The 20,508-nt window shown below is 50.5% G+C and overlaps 1 protein-coding gene across 2 annotated transcripts in view; it reads right to left on the minus strand.

Moving 5' to 3' along the window:
• SLIT3 (slit guidance ligand 3) overlaps positions 1 to 20,508 on the minus strand; it is a 591,752-nt gene that overhangs the window by 26,443 nt on the left and 544,801 nt on the right. For both annotated transcript variants that reach the window (XM_032403687.1, XM_032403688.1), the window contains exons 24-27: positions 14,191 to 14,262; positions 12,333 to 12,496; positions 9,813 to 9,937; positions 3,818 to 3,915 (exon numbers count right to left, since the gene is read on the minus strand). In XM_032403687.1, coding sequence (XP_032259578.1) covers positions 3,818 to 3,915; positions 9,813 to 9,937; positions 12,333 to 12,496; positions 14,191 to 14,262 — 459 coding nt within the window. The remainder of the gene's footprint in view (positions 1 to 3,817; positions 3,916 to 9,812; positions 9,938 to 12,332; positions 12,497 to 14,190; positions 14,263 to 20,508) is intronic.

The raw sequence follows: 20,508 nt of genomic DNA on the forward strand, positions 1-20,508 counted from the left end.
GAGCCCGAATAGGACATGGTAGCCAAGATCAGGATCTGCAGCCGAGTATGGGGAATGAATTCTGGGTCTGCTACTCCCTGGCTATTAGACCTTAGGCAAATTAATTAAATTCTGTGTCTCAGTTTCCACATCTAGTGACTGGGGGAGTATTACTTCCCCGCTGTGGTGGTTGTGGGGAGTAAGGAGATGATACAAGTAAAAGGCTCAGGGGCACCTGGGTGGCTCAGTTGTTAAGCGTCTGCCTTCGGCTCAGGTCATGATCCCAGGGTCCTGGGATCGAGCCCCGCATCGGGCTCCCTGCTCAGGGGGAAGCCTGCTTCTCCCTCTCCTACTCCCTCTGCTTGTGTTCCCTCTCTCGCTGTGTCTCTCTCTGTCAAATAAGTAAATAAAATCTTTATTAAAAAAAAAAAACAAGTAAAAGGCTCAGGAGGGGATCTGGCACATAGAAAATGCTCAGAACATGTTAGCTGGCTTCAGTTCTGGATACTTCCATACCTGGCCTCCTTACTCTTTCTCAGGGATGCCATTGTCCCCGTATGTACTCCTACTTCTTTTTTTAAATTTTATTTTATTTTATTTTTTTTAAAGATTTTATTTATTTATTTGACAGAGAGAGACACAGCGAGAAAGGGAACACAAGCAGGGGGAGTGGGAGAGGGAGAAACAGGCTTCCCACTGAGCAGGGAGCCCGATGTGGGTCTCGATCCCAGGACCCTGGGATCATGACCTAAGCCGAAGGCAGACGCTTAACCGACTGAGCCACCCAGGCGCCCCTGTACGCCTACTTCTGAGACCACTCCAGCTTCTGGGGGATAAGTGGATGGGGCAGGAGGATGCCAGCGCTGAGGCTCTCCGGTGAGCTTGGCTTAAAACACTGGATCGCATGATGCAGTCCCTTAACTTGTCTCTGGAGTGCTGCATCTCTTGGATAAAAACCTCAAACCTCTGGCCATCCTCTGCCCAACCTGCAAACTAAGCCGGGACAGAGAAGCTGAGCAGATGAGAAGGGGCATGGGTGGGAGGTGAGTATCTGATTAAATGAGCTGCAGGGAGTTACTCCCTCTGCAGCCCAGCCCCCCGTCAGGGATCTACACCCCATTCATGAACGTCTGTTCCAGCTTCAGACCCAGGATTCCAGGCCTTTCTCTGTTTTAGAGATTGCTCTGATTTGGGATTTAGCTACAAAACTAAACTGATAGGAAGTGGATTTCTAGAATCCTACTTAACCTCCTTTCCTCTACAACCTGAAAACTGTGTCACATTTTCTACAGAAGGCCAGAGGGGGTTCTTCAGTCTGAGCTCTTGAGGTGGAGCAAAATGATGCATTCCTTTTTTCTGTGAGGGACTCTGGGTGTTCATGAAAAGCCATTTCCTCAGAGTCGGATGGAGGGTAGGCTTTCAAAGGTCTGAAACCATAGTGTTGCCTATTTTCCTGAAATGAGTTACCCTGGCTGTCCCCAGAGCTGTAGAATTGCATGAAAGTGGGATACGGATGGCTGGTGAGGGAACGGGTTGCTCATGCAGTGGACAGAAGGTGGGAAGGAGACTAAAGTCTCCTCTGCCCAAACTGGAAACCTTGGCAGGGGGTTGTCAAGGAGACTCCAAGAGCATCCAGTTAGCTGTGGGGTTGTAGGATGGGTCCCATCTCCCGTCTTGGTCTCCTGCCTGGCCAGCTCTGCTAGTCTTTGCTCTTTTTGTGAGCAGATAATGCATCAAGACTGGAGAAGCATCTGATGAAGAGGCGCGTGATACTTCTAGAATTCTGACGTGCAAGAGGTGTTATGGGTTGAACTGTGTCCCCTCAAAAAGATATGTTAACCCCCAGCACCTCAGAAGGTGACCTCATTTGGAAATAGGGTCATTGCAGATGTAACTTAAGATGCAGTTATATTGGGGGAGGGTGGGCCCCTGGTCCATTATGACTGCCGTCCTTACAAAAACACAGGCACGAGGAGACAGACACAGGGTGAACGCCACGTGGTGATGAAGACAGAGACCACAGTGGGGCGGCTGCAAGCCAAGGACGGCCCCAAATCGCCAGGCACCAGCAGAAGCTAGGATGGGGCCCTTCCCCTACAGGTTTAAGGGTGGGCATGGCCCTGCTGACACCTTGAGTTTGGACTCCTGGCTTCTAGAAATGTGAGAGAATACATTTGTGTTGTTCCAAGCCAGCCCTGTGTGGTACTTTGTTACAGCCGTCCTAGCAAACAGACACAGGACGGAAAAAGGGAGCAGAGCTTCCCTGACAGGTGTCCCTCGCTTTGCCAACCTATCAGGTACTCACCTAGTGAGGGAGGGTGTTGCTGCTCCTTGGGAGGTCCACACAAACTATGCTATCCCCAGTATGTGGGCCTCATTGCCTTAATCCTCCACCCCATTTCCCTAATCCTGTAGGTCTGGGCCCTTTTCCTTGAAAATGAAATTCTACAAATATTTCCAGTTTATTTGAATCCCCTCAGCGACTGAGGGTGGAAACAGGATCCTTCTGCTCACCTGCAGCCTCAGAGATGGAGAGAGATACCTACAAAGAGGGGGGCGGGGTGCAATGCGTAGGGAACCAGAGAGGGGAGAGACAGTCGCCTGCAGGGGGCACTCCTCCCTCTTGCAGACCTCCATCCCTTGGCTGGGAGGGCAGAGCCAGGCTCTGACCCTGGAGGTGTGTTTCCTGGCTGGGGCCACATCGCCACCTCCGTGAGATTTCTGTGTGGTTTCTCCTCGCCCCTGCTCCCAGTGTGAAGGTCGGAGTGGGTGGTTTGGCCGACTTCAGGCAGGAAAACAAAACTTGCCTTGAATTTCACTTTTCACTGGCTTGGCAGGTGGACACAGGGGTAGACTGGGTTCCCCGGGGAGGAGAACTGGGAGCCCAGAACCTGATTTCTTTCGCAGACCACACAGCCAGAGTGCCTTCAATAGTTGTTTGCAATCTGAGCTCTAACACATCCACACACAGCTTGGCACCAGGCACCCCTCCTCTCCTGCCTGACCCACTCACTCACTAGGGGTGCTAAAGGAACCACTTCCCACTGGTCTGCTTTTGCCAGGGCCAGGGGTCGGGAAAACTGGGCATCTGAAAGCAGCTGAGAAGGGTGGGAAGTAGGAAGGGGGCCTGGGGTTTGGCAGAGGCCTTGAAAGCCTGCTTTTAGAACACGGATGGGAAAAACGTAAGTGGCTTCTATCCTCTTTTCTTCCTGAGCTCTTAAGGAGGAACAAGGTTGGGTGGGAAGACCCAGGAATGAGCGTCAGGATAGGTGACCCAGAGCAAATCCACCTCTGTGTCTCAGTTTCTTCATCCGTTAAATGGGGCTAGCCCCAACCTGTAGTGGGTAGGGTCACTGTGAGGGTTTAAATGAGATACTACACGACTAGCTCGTGCCTGGCTCATAATGAACATGTAGTCAATGTCACCTGTTATCACTGTTTTTATCACACAGAAGAGTGGTGGAATTGCCGTGCTGGTGGGGCTCTGAGTCGTCATGCCATCCTTCTCTGACTCTGCCAGCAGCTGTGGCCTCCCTTGGTGCCCTCCTGGCTCTGGAGACAGCCTCCCCGAATTCCCTGCACCCGTGCTTACTAACCGTGTCACTGCAGGCAAAGGATTGCTCCTGTGGGCGCCCCGACCTTCTTATTTGCATCGTAGCGATCACAGTAGCTCCCTCATAGGGTGGAAGAGCCTTGAGATCACCCACACGATGGGCTTGGCACAGTGTGGCCACAGGGTAGGCCCTCGGTGAGCAGCTGTGCTTCTTCAGCCTGCCCCAGCAGTCTGCCCAGAAAGCCCTCGGAGGGAGGGAGGAAAGGCCCACGGGTGAGCTGTTACCTGAACCCATCCTTGTGGCTCTCGCTCAGGTGGCAGGTGCCTCCGTGCTGACAGGGGTTCTGGATGCAGGTGTTGATGGGCACAGTGCAGTCTTTGCCCTGAGGAGCAGAAGAGGGAGACGCACCGGGTTAGGGAGGCTGTCAGTGGCAGCCTGGACCAGGACGCCCCTTGGAGCCCCCAGCATCCTCCAGGATGAGGCCGGGCAGATGGCCACAAGGAAGCCCCGGGACCAGTCTGCTGTGTGGCTTGGAGGAAGCCAAAGGGGGCCCTCGGAGCGAGTGAGAACTCAGGAGTTTGGGCCGCAGCTTCACTAGTTCCCAGAATTCACATCCTGTTCTCTATCCTGAACTGCAGGGCAAGAGCGTGGGCTTTGAACACAGGAAATCCTGGTTTCACAGTCCAGCTTCATCTCTTTCTGGTTGGCTGACCATGACCTGTATAAGCCTTTTACCCTCTCCCAGCCTACCTCTCAGAGCTGCTGGAGAATTAAAGGCAGCCTTTCACGTAAGGAAGTACCTAAAGTATATGCCACATCTAGCCCACAGTAGGCACTCTATACGTGTTTGCCGATGACTGTGTTCTCAGCCACACGGACGCTCCCATGTAATCCACAACTTGAGACTAGGGCTGAAGTGTGGAGAGCAGACCTTGCCCCTGTAAAGTGACAACCCCCCAGACACCCGTCTTCGATTGGTTTGGAAGTGGGCCTGGTTGTTGGTATTGAAAATTCTGATTCTGATCTCCAGGCCACACTGAGGACTCTGCGACAGACAGCTGTGGGTGGAGGGGCGTTCCTCTGGAGCACGCCCCTCGGAAGGGGACATTTGAGCTGAGGAGGAGCCAACTGTGCGGCAGGTGGGGAGGAGCGTGCCAGGCAGAAGGACAGTGGGGGCCAAGGCACTGAGGAGGGAGGCCAAGGCAGACACTGTGGACGTTAAGACCCCGTGTCCTAGGGAGCAGCCCAATGCTTGGCCCTCTGGCTCCAGCTTCTCCTCTGGGACTGATGCCCCAGCGCTGCATCTAAGTCTTGACAAGCAGTCCCCTGGAGGACCTGCGGGGTCTCCGGAGGCATCTACGGCATTTGTTTCTGGGCTGTGGGCTTGGGGTGGGCACCGTGCCCAGCGGGGGTGATCATGGGAGCCCTCCCACCGCCATGCCACCTGCTCACCATCTGCCTGAGAAAATCCCCTTCCCACCTCTGCTGCTGCCAGTGCCTGTGACGGAGGGGGGCTGGGCTCCCCGGCCCCGAGGTCACTGCCAAGCGGGCCTCCGACCCTCCTCCTGTCTCCAGCCCTGAAGCCACAGGCGCAGTCCCCAGCAGCCGGGAGGCACGGCCACGTGCGCCTGGCGCTCACGGCTCTCACCGCTAAGGGCCAGACCGGGGATTCTCGAGGGGGAGAAGGAGAACGCAGTTTTGGGTGGGATCTGGGCTTATCCTAAACCAGAGCGAAGCGGGATCCCTTTCGGAGAGTCATTGTGTGCGGTGGAAACTGCAATACTCATTCTCAATTTACTGAGCGCATTTCCCATTCCAGGCCTCACACTAAGGGTTTTGTGTTCACGATCACACGTAATGTTCACAACAAGCCTGTGAGATTGGTATGGTTGTTATTACTGCCATTTTCAGATCGCAAAGGCAGACTGGGAGAGTGAGCTAACGTGTCCCAGACTGCCCTGCAGCCAGTGGGGCGGGGCGGCATCTGCAGCCAGACACCCAGTCAATGGGAAGCCAGCGCCGGGGACTTCTCTGATAATAACCTCCCCTGTGGAATGAACCATTAGAAATCACACATGTATATAACAAGCACCGGGCATGTGATGGTAGCCCCAGAAGTAAGAAGTAAGAGCTCTTCAGATGGGGATGACGTCAGGGGTCTGAGGCAGGGCTGGAGGGGGGTGATCCAAAGACTTTTTCAGGCCTTTGGTTGGTACGGAATTGTTCAGGAGTGTGAGTGTGTGTATGTGTGTGACTGTGTGTTAGATGGATGAGCCGTGAAGAGCAGCACAAGAGAACCTGGATCAAGGTCAAGGCAGGGCCTTCCTAGTCCCTGCCCGGGCCAGTCTGTCTGCTCTGGGGAACTCTCAAGTATCAGGGACTCCAGGTGGGATCTTCCCTTGGGGGTGGGATGGGGGTGACGTGGAGTTGGTGATGTTTCCTCCAGTCTCTTACGCTGAGCTCAGAAATCCAGGAGGCTGACCCTAGCTCTTGATGATGTGCTAATTGGGCCTGGAGGTGGGGATTTCTGTCACTTACATGTCCTTGAGAAATAATCACCATTGTCAATGCCTGGCTAATTAGCTCAGTTCAACTCTCTTCAGCCTCACTTTGCTCAGATCTACTAGATTTATGATGCTCCTTGGTCTCCCACCGCTGTGTGTGTGTGTGTGTGTGTGTGTGTGTGTGAGAGAGAGAGAGAGAGAGAGAGAGAGAGGGAGAACAGACATCATGGCTGGGGCTTCTGGCTTCTTTTAAAGGAGTTTGGGAGTAGCTATCCCCATTGGAACCCTCTCTCTGAGATGGGGCCAGGAGGGCTGCTCCAGGACCTTGCTACTCAAACTACGGTCCTTGGGCTAGAAGCACTGGCATTCCCTGAGATCTTGGTCAAAATGCACAAACTTGGGCCTGACCTCAGATCTAATGGGTCAGAACCTGCATTTAATAAGATCTCCAGGTGGAGTACACATTACAGTGTGAGGAGCGCTGTGTTGGGACATTGAACAGAGGTACATGAAGCTAAATGGCTGAAACAGAATGAGCCCAAACATACATTTTATTTCCCCCAGTGTTAGAATAGCTGTAAACCAGTTCTCTCTGTGAAGTGTCTACTGGATCCTGGCTCTGAGGCAGGCCAAGTGCATACATGACCCTATCAATCCTTGTAGGAGCTCTGCCTCCATGTGCAGGTGGGGGAGGGGATGTGAGGCTCAGATGGAACTCGTTACTCATGGGGGGCTGAGTGGATAGACTTTCCTGCCAGGGAGAGGTGGGCTCTGGGTTTAGCTCACGTGCTTCCTAGGTGTGGGAACTTGGGTAAGTTATCTGATCCTTTTGAACCTCAGTTTCTACAACTACCAAAAGAGGATAACAAAACTTATTTCAGAGGATAAAAGAGAGTGTGATGTGCTTAAATTGCTTCACAAAGGCCTGGCATTACAGATGAACAGCAGCTGTCACTAAACATTACGCAGCGGGGGGCCATGCTTTTTTGGGTAATATTGCGGCTTCCCACGTTCACTCAGATAGTCAATGGAAAAACTGAGATATTGGGAAATAACTAGACAAGTGTCAGAACGTTGAGCATGGTTTTGTGGGTATCTGCTGATTGTTGTCAACTTAGCAACTCACCCAGAACTACTACTTCAGTCACTGCTCGGGTGGGCTCCGACCCCAGAAGAAGGGAGAGCAGGGGGATCAAACACAGGGCAGGGGGTAGGATGCAACCCATAGTGAAGGGACCTCTTTGGTTCTACCTGCTGCATTTTGAGGTGGGGAGGAGAGTAGGAGCTGTTCCAGGTCACACAGTCAGGTAGGGACAAGCTCCGGGGGTCCTGCTTGGTGTTCCTTCCACCAGCACACCCTACTTTTCCCTGTTCTGGAGACTCTGACAGGTCCCAAATGGCCAGGGACTTATGGTGCTTGACAGTGGGCCATGAATGCAGTGGTCAAGAGCATGGGTTCTGGAATCAGTTGGTTCTGAGCTCTGAATCCCAACTGTCTCACCTACTATCCCAGTTTCCTAAACTGGAAAATGGACCTGGCCTCCTAGGGCTTTGAGGAGGGGTATGCGAGATAATGCCTGTACCTTGTTTAGTATGCTGTTGGTATGCAGTAGGCACTCACTAAATGCTGGCCGCTCATATTCCTGGTGGTGTGATAGTCATCACCATCATCACCATCATGTACCGTCCCACGACTATCCTCCTCCCCCTTGTACCCCAGACCTGTGTGACCCCAGCGGTTTCCTAAAGGTCCAAATCCCTGCTCAGATTCTTCCACAAGACATTCAGACTCTTACGAGCGAAGTCTAAACAAGCGGCATTACCCCATAAGAGCCCTGTGGTTGCACTCTTTGCTCTGACACACATGGCCAGGCCAGTTTCGCAAGTGTGGCAGGAAGTGTGGCAGGAAGCAGCCGGGCCTTCAAACCGAGCTCCAGTACTTTCAGACTCAGGCTGATTTGACAGAGAAGGGAGCGAGACTCAGAATGTGAAGTGGTCTTATCTTTCAAAGAGGGACGATACCGTCCACCTCAAAGGCGATTATAAAACTTAGAGGAGGGAATAAATACAAACGTCCAGCTGGGTGTCTGGCACACGGTCAGTGCATAAAAAGCTAACTACACGGGTATGGAACTGGGCATGTCATAGATGTACATGTCTCCTCTCTAGGAGAGCCACTGATGGTCTCTGGCCATTCAGTGTCACGGACTGAGAACCCCGGGTGAAACCAGCCAGTGAGGGGGAAGGAAAAGGCAGCACTGTGCCGGCTTACTGAATGCACACTGAAGGACCCTCCTGGGTGCACTGCCGATGTCCCTGTGATGGTCACAGCACACCTGTGAGATGGGCCCTGGGGTGTCAGTGGAAGGCTGAGGTGAGGCCACTGGCCGTCACCACACAGCAAAGCTGGAGTTCACACTTGCCCTCTGTGTAATTCCACAGCCTGTTTCCTCCACCGAATTAATACAAGGGAGTGTGAGGACCTAGGCCCGAGTATGTCATCTTAATTTCTCTACTTCCCTGCAGTGTCTGTATACGCACTCATAGGATGGGGCAAGGCTGGCTGGCTGGCTGGCTACCAAGAGCCTCCTCTGGCTCTCCTCGGCCAGGCCCATAGGTGGCACTCTGACACTGTCTGCTGGAGGCACAACTAGTGCGTTCCCCAGAGTTGAGTCTGCCCCTCAAGCTGGTCACTATACTTACAAATGCTCCAGGGGACAGGAGACCCAGCGATGACAGCTCCCTCCCAGTCTGCCACACACTAGGCATGGGTGTTAGATGGGCTTTGGGGTGGTCTTGGAACTCCTGGCTTGCCCACTCCATTTGGATGGGCGCCCTGGGGAGGTGGGAAGCTGGGAAGGTCCTGGGGAAGGGGATTCAGCCACAGCTTTGCTGACCCCAGTGAGACACAGTGAGGGGCTCGGCTATCCAGGGGAAAAACCAGGAACTTTGGAATCATATAGTGCTAGGTCCTATCCCAACCCTACTGCTTATGAGCTTTGGGACATTGAGTCAAGCCCTTTCACCAACCCGAGGTGCAGTTTCCACATCTGTAGATGGGAAATAATGAGCCTTCCTCATAGGGCGTGTTTAAAAAGAAAAGGTGGCTAAAATGCTAAGTAGACTGCTGGCCATGTAGTCCATACTCTATATAGATGTTAGTAGGGAGGCAGGATAACATGATCTAGATAGTGCTGGGTGAGAAGAAAGGAGGAAAAGTTGTTCTGGAATTAGCCTGGATTTCTGGGAAGGGTGCCCAGGAGAAATGGCATCTCCATCCCCTTACGGGCTGACCCAAGCCTTTCAACAGTGTGCTGGCTTGGCAGCCAGCCCCCAGGCTTTTCAATTCGCCATCCCTGTATCCTTCTCGAACTGGAGCCAGCGCTTCCAGCCCTGGCCACCCCGAGGGTGGAGCTGGGGATGCGGAGGGGAGGGTCTGGAAATGCCCTTGAAGGGAAGCCAGGATAGTGAGTTCCACGGACACCTCTGCTTGGAAGCATGTGAACTCTTTGAGACTTAGCGTCCCCATGTTTAGCAAGGACCATACAAATATTACATTTCCTCCTTATCTCTGAGTGTCACTGTCGAGACTGTAGGGGTTCTCTGTGTTTTGCACGACTGGGTAGCAGTAGAATAGGAGTGTTACTGGCAAAGACGTCTCTGGAGTGACCTGCGAAATGGAGTTCTCCAGGCCGCCCTCGGAGAAGGGAGGGTCAGCAGGGCACAGGGCCGCTCCTGGGGCCATGAATGGTGGGGATGAGGCTTCCCGTCTTACCTTGTAGCCATAGGGGCAGGTGCAGCGGTAGAGCTCCACGGGATCCTGGCTGCAAGTCCCGTTGTTCTTGCACGGGCTGGAGAGGCAGGCGTTGCACTTGGCCACAAGGTTGATGTCCACTGGCCCTGGGCGGCAAAACCAGATTGTTGGTAGCAGGTCGAGGTCACCGCTTCTTCCCTTCCCCTCCTCTCTGGCCCCATCCTCAGCCAGCCGCCAGCTCCTCTCCATCTCCGCACACACAGGGCAGTTGGCCCTCCCCAGCCAGCACCATCCAGTCTAGCTAGAGTCCCATTAATGCAGCCGTTGTCCAGTGAGGAAAAAAATCACAGTGGGACATCATTCAGAAGCACTTTTGCAGTCAAATCAATTACTATAATTAGCCTGATCCGATTTTGGAGCTAATCTACAAACAAGGCACCATAATTAGAAGCCCCTTGTGTATCTTTTTATGTTCTGGGAGCTCTGGGCCCAGCCTCCATTTGGACCTCCCATTCCTCTGCCCCCAAACACCGCTCCCCATGGAATAGTTCAGGCTAGGCTAAGGAGGGCATGGTGCCTGGGCCAAAGGAAGGTTCCTCCTCATGGAACCCTTGAATTGGCAGGAGGAAGGAAGAAGTGATGCCGAAAGACACAGCAATGAGGTCAACGATGGATGGCGAACTATGCTCAGGCACACGTTGCGTCTATGACAATTCCGACCGTGTCCTGTTCTCTTCAGCTGTAAAGGCTGGAGGGGTGGCCATCATGGTCCCTGCACAGAGCTTTGGAGATTGGATTGAGATTAACCCCAGGGGGAGTCTCACCATTTGTGGGTAGGGGGAACAGAAAGAACGGCCCGATTGAGAGTCTCTACTAGCTGGCTCAACCCCCAGCTTCACATTAGAAAAGGGACACTATCTGTCCTGGTTTGCCAGGATTCCCAGGATGCAGAACTTCCAGTGCAAAAACCAGAAGGTCCCAGCCAAACCGGGATGAATTGGTCACCTCATGGTAAAACCAGCCAAGGTGCTTTTAAATATCCCCAGCACACCCAGGCTGTACCCCACACCGATTTAATCTAAAACCTAGAGTGTGGGGCCCAGGCACCAGTAAAAAGCTCCTCAAGTGATTCCAAAATGTACAGCTAAGATTGAGAACTACTATTTTAGAGTGAGCTGGGCCTCTTTAGCATCAATCAAGTCAGATGTTTTGGAAGCAGGAGGAGGAACATGAAAAATTAGCTTAAAACCAGTGGAATGTTTTCCTGCTTTAAGCAAAACCGTGAGACACATGAAGTTTATAGGGTAATCAAACTATATATGTAAATCAAACTCAAGGCTCTAAGAGATGAGCAAAGGACATTAACAGACAAATACACAATACAAATTGAAAGTACATTTTTGAAAAAAAAACAGTTATCAAAGAAAAGACAAAATAGGAGGTATAATTTTTTTAAACCTTTCTAATTAGCATGAGATGATATGAGATAAAATAATGCAAAAGTCTGATGAAAAATGTGCTCAAACGGTGCTGTTTGGGGCATAAAGTGGTTTACAACCCTTTTTGGAAACCAGTTGGCAATATGTGTGAAGACCTTAAAGATGATCACATACTTTGCCTCAGTAGTTTCTCTTCTCTGAATCTTATCTGAGGATATAATTTTATTTTTTTAGAGTAGGGAGAAGGGGGGGGAGGGGCAGAGGGAGAGGGAAAGAATCCCAAGCAGACTCTGTGTGGAGTGCGGATCCCGATGCAGGGCTCGATCTCACGACCCTGAGCCGAAATCAAGAGTTGGACACTGAACCCACTGAGCCACCCAGGTGCCCCTAAGGATATAATTTTAAATAGAGAAATAACTTTTATGCATTAGTGGTAGAAAACAATTGGAAATACCCAGTGAATACTAAAGGTTCAGAACCAGGAACTGGTTAAAGAAGTTATGGCCGAATATGATAGCCTGGTGGGCAAGAGTATACTCTGGAATCAGAAAGACCTGGGAGCCTCCTAAGAGAAGTCTCGAGAAGTCACTTAACCTTGGTAAGCCTCAGCTTTCTTGTTTCTAAAAATAAGGGTAATACTGAAGTCTGCTGAGAGTGTCGGGGAATTAAATTAATACTTGGAAAGTGAGAATTAAATGAAATAACACACAAAAAAGTGCTTAACACCATGCCCAGCACAGAAGAACGCAGTAGCAGTTTGTTTATCATAATGATGTAGTCGATTAAAATCTCATGTACCAAAAGCTTGCTGTAGTAAAAATGGGAAAATGTGTATGCTTTAAGAATGTTGGGTAAAGAAACACAGGCTAAAGATTTTTCTCTATGCAAAACTACGTAGAGAAAGAAGTCAGGGAGGAACACATTAGAGATGCCAGCAGAGGGACTTTGAGGAGAGAAGACAAAGCATCTGAGTCTCTCCGTGTGGCCCACGGAAGAGATGGGGCGATGGTTGCAGATGTCGCATCTGTTGAGATGCCCAGCTCCGACAGGCTGTCGGAGACAGAGCAGACCCCTGGAAGCACAGGGCAGGGTCAGCAGGTACCTTTGCACTGGAATCGGTGGGTGGGGGTGGTGAGCAGGAGTCTGTCGGCCATGGGCTCGGGGCTACTGCAGCGGGCGATGCCAGGCTCCTTGTACCCCGCCTTCACCCACTCCGACAGCCAGCGCAGACTGCAGTCACAGTGGAGTGGATTGGTTCCCAGCGCCCTAGAAGGCAGAGCAGGAAGTCAGGGCCCCCTGCTCAGCTTGGCCCAGAGGCTTCGTGGAAAAATAGAATCTTCAGACTCTGGCTAGATTAGGGGTGTCTGACTGGAGGCCCAATGGAGAAGTAGTTTCCACCGGGCTAGTTTCCACCAGACTCCAGATAGTACTTCCAATCCCTCCAGATGTTTCCACCCCACCTAAGGCCCTCCTACCTCCGAGGTTTTGCTCGCACCTACCCTGCTAAGATTCAGTCCTCAACTCAACCCCAATCCTAGCCCTTCCAGGATGCTTCGGAACCTTTGGCCATCTGACTATCTGACTCTGTTGCCCTACTGAAGGGTCCATCGAAGGATGTACTCTGCAGAGAAGGTGTTGATACACAGCAACCTAGGGAGAAGCTTCCGACCATGGAAAGGGCTCAGAGCATGACACCCCTAGATATGCTGTGTTGGCATATTGATGATTTTGAGCTAAAGGTACCTGAGAAATGGCAGATGCAGTAGGGGCTCTCTGAACTCCCTCTTTCTACCTAAAAGCAAGTCATAAAGTTTCCCGTGAGAAAGATGCCTTCCCTGAACCATAATGAGAAGATTCTTATCACTAGAGACTGGGAGTCAATGCCAAAATGGACCCGTACAAACAAACCTGATCTTCCAACAGTCCCTCCGCATATTTCCTAGCCACTGCCCCACAACGGACTGCCCCAGTCCAAGGCCCTTTGTCTTGTCCCATCCCCACAATTTCTCATTCCTTGTATAAAAAGGTATATAAGTTTTTGGGCCCAATGGCTTCTTCAGGTCTTCATTTTCCATTTGAAGACTCCCATGTACACATAAAAATACCCAATACATTTGTATGCTTTTCTCCGGTTGCTCTGCCTTATGTCCGTCTAATTCTTAGACCAGCCACAGGACCTAAGGGGGTAGAAGCTGACTACACCAGTCAGCTTCAAAATGCACAGGATGGGGGATGGCACAGGCTGGTGCAGACCTCTGCACAGGGGTGTCCGGAGAGAAAATACAAGAACTTTGGCTTATTTTAAAAATCATATCCTTTAGCATTTCTATTTCTTAAATGTTTTATAAGGTGCATACATAATGTATCAGTATCACAGTATATGCATGCAATATGAAAACAATTAAATATGCATAGAGTCGGTATACAGACTCAAAAACGGTCACTGGCAGAGGTAGGTAACAGCTAACATGTACAGACCTTGGCCTCCCCTGCGTAAAATGGGGAGGGAATACCTCATGCAGAGTGGTAGCAAGTATGTGCTTTAGAGTCAAGGTGAACCTGGATTTGAACCAAGGTTCTGCTGCTTACTCGCTGTGCAGCCCTTGGACAAAGTCTTTAGTTCTTTTCAATTTAAGTTTTGCTGTGTATAATAAGGGGATAAAAATGCTTTATTGCTGTAAGAAGTAAATGAGATAATTCATCTAAAGTGTTTATCACATAGTAAGAGTTTTATGTCAGTTCTTCTTATTAAACATTTACATTGTTTACATAATTGATGACGCCTCTTAAGGCATCTGAAGCAGAGAACACACGAGGTGCACCATGTGGGTATGTTTTTATAGAACGTGCTCTATGCGTATGGAAAGAACATATACTGAAATGGGAACAGGGATGGCATGATCCCTGGCACGATCACGATATTGAGTGGATCCACACCAAGGAGAACTATGGCTACTTACAGATGGGAAAGAGATGTCAGGTCGCTGAAGGAGCCTTCGGGAACGCTGGAAATGTCATTGCCGTGGAGGGTCCTGAAAGTGGAAGCACAGGGCGGAGGTTAACCCCCAGTTATGGTTCTGAGCTCAGCAAGCTCTTGGGGTCCCAGGCTGGCCCCAACGCCCCTCATTTGTGCTCAGAGCCCCACTGCTCCTAGCAGGAGGTGCCTCCTCCTCTGAGGCAGGTGCCTGCCTATTTCCATGCCCAGCTCAGCAGTGTGGATATTGGGGGTAGAGGGTTTGGGAAAGAAGAGGATGGAGTTCTGAATCTGACAGGCCCAGGATGGAATGAGAAACCAGTCCTTTTTAGCTGTGGAACACTGGGTACGTTAACTTCGCTCTTCTGAGCCTCGGCTTTTGCACCTGAAACATGGAGAGGGATGTCTGGAGGCACTGGAGAGATACCGTGAAGAACTGTGGCCGAGACTAAGTTTTAGAGCCAGGCTGCTTGCCTTCAAATCCTGACTCTGCCACTTACCAGCTGTGTGACTCTGGCCAAAGTTATTTACCTCTCTGTGCCTCAGTTTCCTATCGTAAAGCGGGAATGAAAGTAAACAGATTTGTCATAGAAGGTGGTTGTGGGTGCATTAATCCACAAAAAGTCAAGCATTTTCTGTGTGCTAAATGACCACCCATTATTCATAGTTGTGAAAGGGTCTTGAAGAATGGCTGGTAGAGATCAATAAATTAGTTCCCTTCATATTCACCTAGAGAGATTTTGAGCAGATTGAGAAATGTTATTAATCCCAGCTCAGGTGATAGAGGGAGGGGGGCGCTCAGGTCCTGGGGCGATTCCGTGGAGCCGGACACTCATCTGCATGGGGAATGGTTTGGTGTCAGCCATGACGTATTTTTATCTGGTGTTCGCGTGCCTCCGAGTGCGTTTTCTGACAGCATGTCCAAGGGGCCAGGCGACCTGCTTGGTATTAATCATACCTCTCTCCGCCTTGTGGTGTAGGAGCTGGGAGCCATTCTTACTTGCGGAGTGGTGGCATATACTGCACTTTTAATCAATGCCTGCAGAATAGGTCCATGAGAAAAACCAAATGCACACTGCTCCGGTGCTCAAGCAACAACACTAGTAAATCCACAATTCATGGATTATACCCTCCTTTGAAGGACTAATCATCAACTGCATACAAAAAGCCCCCACACCGATGACTCACTTTGGGTCTGGCCTGTGAAATGTGCAGACACTCAGAGGCTCCGTTAGTGACCACTGTGCGCGGTCCCCTGTGCTGTGATGGAGCCAACAAAGGGCAATGAGAGTTGACTGGGGAAGTGTAAACAGGATCATAACTAACGAATATGCCCTTTTGTTTTCCTTTTAGCTGATGTTAGCCTGCCCTGGGTTTTGAGCTGAAATAAAGAGAGGTGCTTACTTACACTTAATACAGAACAGAGGCGTCTGACAGACTGAGCGCTAGAGCTAACACACCGGCAGATTTCTGAGACCCATTCTCAGGGGCTCCGATTCTGTAGGTCTGGGGTGGGGTGCGAGAGAGGCTGCATTTCTAACCAGCTCCCAGGTGATGCTCATGCTCTTGGTCCTCTGAGCCACATTGAGCTGCCCTAGGTTGTCACCCTCATCACCTCAAGCTCCTTCCCTTTCCTTCTCCCTGGGACAGCAGGAAGAAGCTAACCAGTCGTCCAAAGAGAGCTGGAAGTAGCTTCTCACCTCCCCGGATAAGAAGGGGCTAGAAGCACTTCCTAACACTTATCAGTATCATTTAGTTTCGAACGCATGTGGTTATTTATGAATCACACCGGCTCCTGCCTGCTATTAGCTTGGATGACTTCATGGCTGCTTGCTGTTCGGCAAATGTGCCCAGCCCTGTTGTTAATCATTTCCGAATGAGGCCTGGGCCCCTGGAGAGGCACAAAGCCCTAATTTAAAAAACACCAAATGACCCAAAGGCAGCTTTGGCGCTGCGACTCCTGCAAGTCACGCTCCCATTTATTATGAGCTGCGCTGCCGAGGTCTCCATCAACTGCAGAGTAACGGGGCTGTAATTTACTGGGACAGCGCTAAAGAAATCTGCCTACACCGCAGGTTCTCCCTCCCGGTTTGGCCCCCCAAAGAAAGACTCTTGCCTGTCCAGCCACCATCCTCAGGGTTGCCAGGGAAGTGGGACAAATGTTCCCTCCCGGGAAGCATGATCCACCGCCCCACCCCCTGCTTTTCCTCCCCTTTCCCTGACACCTCCTGGGGGCTGCAACTCTGAACTCAGAACGACTCTTCTCCAAGTGCCCGGACTCCTTTTTCCCTGCTGACTCTTCGGAGGTGTTATGGTAAACTTGGGCATTTTGGGGTGCGGATGAGGGCGTCACTTGGAGTAACACGAAAGCAGAACAATCTCGTGTCAGTTCTGGGTTGCCTGAACCTCGGGTCTCCGGACCCCCAGGTGCTCCCGGTATGTGTACGTGATACTGGTGCTCATGGTTCATGTGAAAGATGGCAGGGACGACCGTCATCCTGTATGTGGATGGGGGTGGGTGGGTGAATTCTCTTCTGAGCAGGCTGGGTCACTCTCAGGTGACCTGGGGGTTAAGGCCTGGATCAGACTGCCTGGGTGTGAGTCCCTATTCTGATCATCACTGGCTGTGTGATTATCTGATTCAACGGACTTAATCTTTCTGTGCTTCTGTTTTCTTATCTCTAAAATGGAGGAATTCTTAGGATCCACTTGCAGTAGATATCTTTTTAGGGGTGTGGGTTGGTGGGCATCAATCTCTTTTCGGTAACACTTCCTCCCTTTTCCATGGAGGAGTCACCCTTCTCCACCTCTTAGTCCAGCTGGTTTGGCCTCATGGGCAGAACTGTGGCCCAGGTCAGCGTCAGCCCAGAGTCACTGAGAGTGGTTTGAGGCTGAGTATGTGACCTAAGTGGACCACTGTGAGACACTTCTGGGGCTTTCTCTGGAACTACCAGGACAAAGACAGTGTCACTCTGAGAAGCAGAAAGCAGCACATCTCTGACAGCACCATCGGAGCACCTGCATCCAGCCCTAGAACGCAATACCTACGACTGACCTTTTCAGTTACCTGCCCTGACAAATTCTCTTCCTGCTTACGGTGGTTTGAACCGATTTTCTCCTCCTTCAGCCAGGAAGGGATCTAACATACTGTTTCCTAAGCTAGTTGCAAAGATTCAAAGATACAATGCAAGTGGTTCAGATGGCGCAGGACTCCGTGCAGGGCCTGCCCGTGAGGCTGCAATTATGGCTCCCATCGTCATGACTCCTTCCCCTCGAGGCTCCGCGATGTGTTTTGGGGCCAGTCCTCTCAAAACGTTCCCCCCACACAGAGGAAGCCTGAAGCTACGCAGCTGTGTGGTGCAAAGGCAGTAACAAGTCATGTGACAGATTCCCGGACTGGAGAAGAGACACACTGGGTTTCGGCAGAGTGACCCTGGGCCCATCACCTTCTGGCCCGTGTCTCTTTCCACCACACTCTTTAGTTCTCATCAGAGGACTCTCTGGGCCGTGTCCCTCCAATCCTCAAGGAAAGTCTGAAATGGGTGGCAAGGAAAAGAGAGAACCTCTGGCTGGGAAGGATGGAATGTGGTGGCAAGAGCACTGGGCTGGGAGCTGGGACCCGGGTTCCCGCCCCGCTTCTGCTCCTGCTTGTGGCTCGTCTGCAGCACTGCTTCCTGCTCTTGTCCCCAGAAGCCACCCCCCCACATCTGTCGCTCCTTGAGGGTCCCCATGCACATGCCCTTCCTTCAGGGGCTCTGTCTAGGGAATTTATGTTCTCCCTGCCTAGAATAGTCTCCACTCCCCTCACACATAGGTAACTCCCACTGGCTTCTCAGACTCAGCCCTGGGAGTAGTGATTCGGAGAGCAAATGGTCTTGGGTTCAAATCCCAACTTTATTCTCTACTGGTTGTGTCACTTTGGCAAAGTGACTCAACCTTGCTGAGCCTCTGTTTCCTGGTCTGGGGGATGGGGATAATAGTGGTACATTCTTCAGAGGGGTGATATGAAAAGTGGATATGATAATTAACTAAAGCACGTAGCCCAGTGTGTAGTACACAGACAATGGCCAAAACTGGGTCACGTGCCTCTCCCGTGTATTCCTGTGGCTCTCTCCCAGGTACCGCCATGTGTGCCAGGAGCTTATCTACTTGTCTGTTTCCTCTTCTAGACCGTGAGCTGAGGACAGGGACTGTGTTTCATTATTTTCCTCTCTGGTGTTTAGCACAGCATTTAACACATAGTAGGTATTTAGAAAAGGATGAATAAATAAATGTGGGCAAGTCACTAAGCCTTTCTGAATCTGTCTCCTTACTTTATAAACGAGAGGTTTGGATAAGATAATTTATTTTTTTTAAAAGATTTTATTTATTTGAGGAGGGGGGAGAGAGAGAGAGAGTGAGGAGGGGGAGGGGCAGAGGGACAAGCAGACTCCCTGCTAGACTCCCTGCTGAGTGGGAGCCTGATGTGAGGCTCGATCCCAGGACCCTGAGATCATGACCTGAGCTGAAGTTGGACACTTAACCAACTGAGCCTCAGGCTAGAATAATTTCTGAGACTCACTTCCCATTTCTAAAATTCAAAATTAATTTTATTTTTTGGTAACACCAAAGGGCCACACCAGGACCAGGGTTTGGAGGCCATAAGGAATCACCTTTTGGCTCACCAGAATTGTCTAATGTTCAACAGCCGGTCAAAAATGGAGTGGGGTTGGGGCACCTTGGTGGTTCAGTCGGTTAAGCATCTGCCTTGGGCTCAGGTCATGATCTCAGGGTCCTGGGATCGAGCCCCGAGTTGGGCTCCATGCTCTTTGGGGAGCCTGCTTCTCCCACTCCCTCTGTCTCACCCCCGGCTCATGCTCTCTCACTCTCTCTCTCAAATAAATAAAGAAAATCTTAAAAAAAATGGAATGGGGTCGGCGCGCCTGGGTGGCGCAGTCAGTTAAGCGTCTGACTCTTGATTTCGGCTCAGGTCATGATCTCAGGGTCTCAAGATCAAGCCCCGCATCGGGCTCTGTGCTGGGTGTGGAATCTGCTTAAGATTCTCTCTTTCCCTGTGCCCCTCCCCCTGCTCTAAATAATAATTAATTAATTTATTTAATGGAGTGGGGTTATCTGGGAAGGGAGCAAGCTCCTGGTCTCTAAAGGTAATCAAGCAAAGGGCAATGGAGCCCTTTGCAGAGATGCTGTAGGGAGGACCCATGCAATTGGTAGAGCAGGGATGAACAGCCCCATGTGCATAAATAGCAAGCACCATCTTCCTCCAGGGACAAGGGACTAAAAATACTGAGGATGATGAATGATAATCCCACTCCCTCCCTCATGAGCACACACTGAAACAGCCCTCCCAGAGCTAACTGATTCCAGGTGGCCCTCCTGCAGCTGGGGAGTGACAGTTGGGACCACACACATGCACACAAGGCATGTGGCTCAGTGTGGGGCAAAGATCAGGGAACACGCAGATCCCTGAAGAAGAACTAGAATGTCCATGAGAATGTTCTCTTTTAGCTATTTTTAGATTAGGAGCAAACTAGGAAAAGCAAATTTTCACCCAGTGTTTTGTACTCAGGGTTCCCTGACAACTCTCCTGTCTCAGGAATGTATTCACATCCACCCACCAACATACACGCACACACACACACACACACACACACACACACACACACACACTCACTCTTAAATTGTCAGGTCTTTCTAGAATACTTTGTGGCCTTTGTTTTGGCTAAACCCGATGCTTATTCTCTCCCCCACCCCAAACTGCCAGCAGCCATGGATCTGCTGTCATGTCTGAAATTCTCATCAAAGTAAGGAAACCTTTTGGAAATGAGAAAAGAAAACACAAATGCTCAAATGCAATTGTAGATATTACAGCTCCTGATTTCACAAAAACCTACCTTTCCCCCCAACCATCTAAATTGTGAATATCCTACTATATTCATTCATCTTTAACTCTGCCTTCTTTTATGACAGGAACAACTTCACATTAGCAGTTAGCGATCAATGATTTTTTTTTCATTTGTCTATGTTCCCTCAAAGTCCTTCTTTATAGTTATAAATGTATGCAATTATAATTGTGACATATATACCAATTAGGTTTACTTTTCCACATAAGAATATGTGGTAAACACTTCCCAACACCGCTACCTCGTTTTCATCTTTACCTCTTTTAATAATTGCCCTTCATTGACTGCCTGTGTTATGCTTTTCCTTAAACTGTGGCGCTTGTAGGTACTATTTAAAATGTAGGTTAAAAATTAACAGAGCAACCAAGATCCTAATGCAGAGAACCTTTCCCTCATATTGGATT

The sequence above is a fragment of the Phoca vitulina genome, unplaced genomic scaffold (genome assembly GCF_004348235.1).
Source record: "Phoca vitulina isolate PV1807 unplaced genomic scaffold, GSC_HSeal_1.0 scaffold6, whole genome shotgun sequence".
Taxonomy (NCBI): Eukaryota; Metazoa; Chordata; class Mammalia; order Carnivora; family Phocidae; genus Phoca; species Phoca vitulina.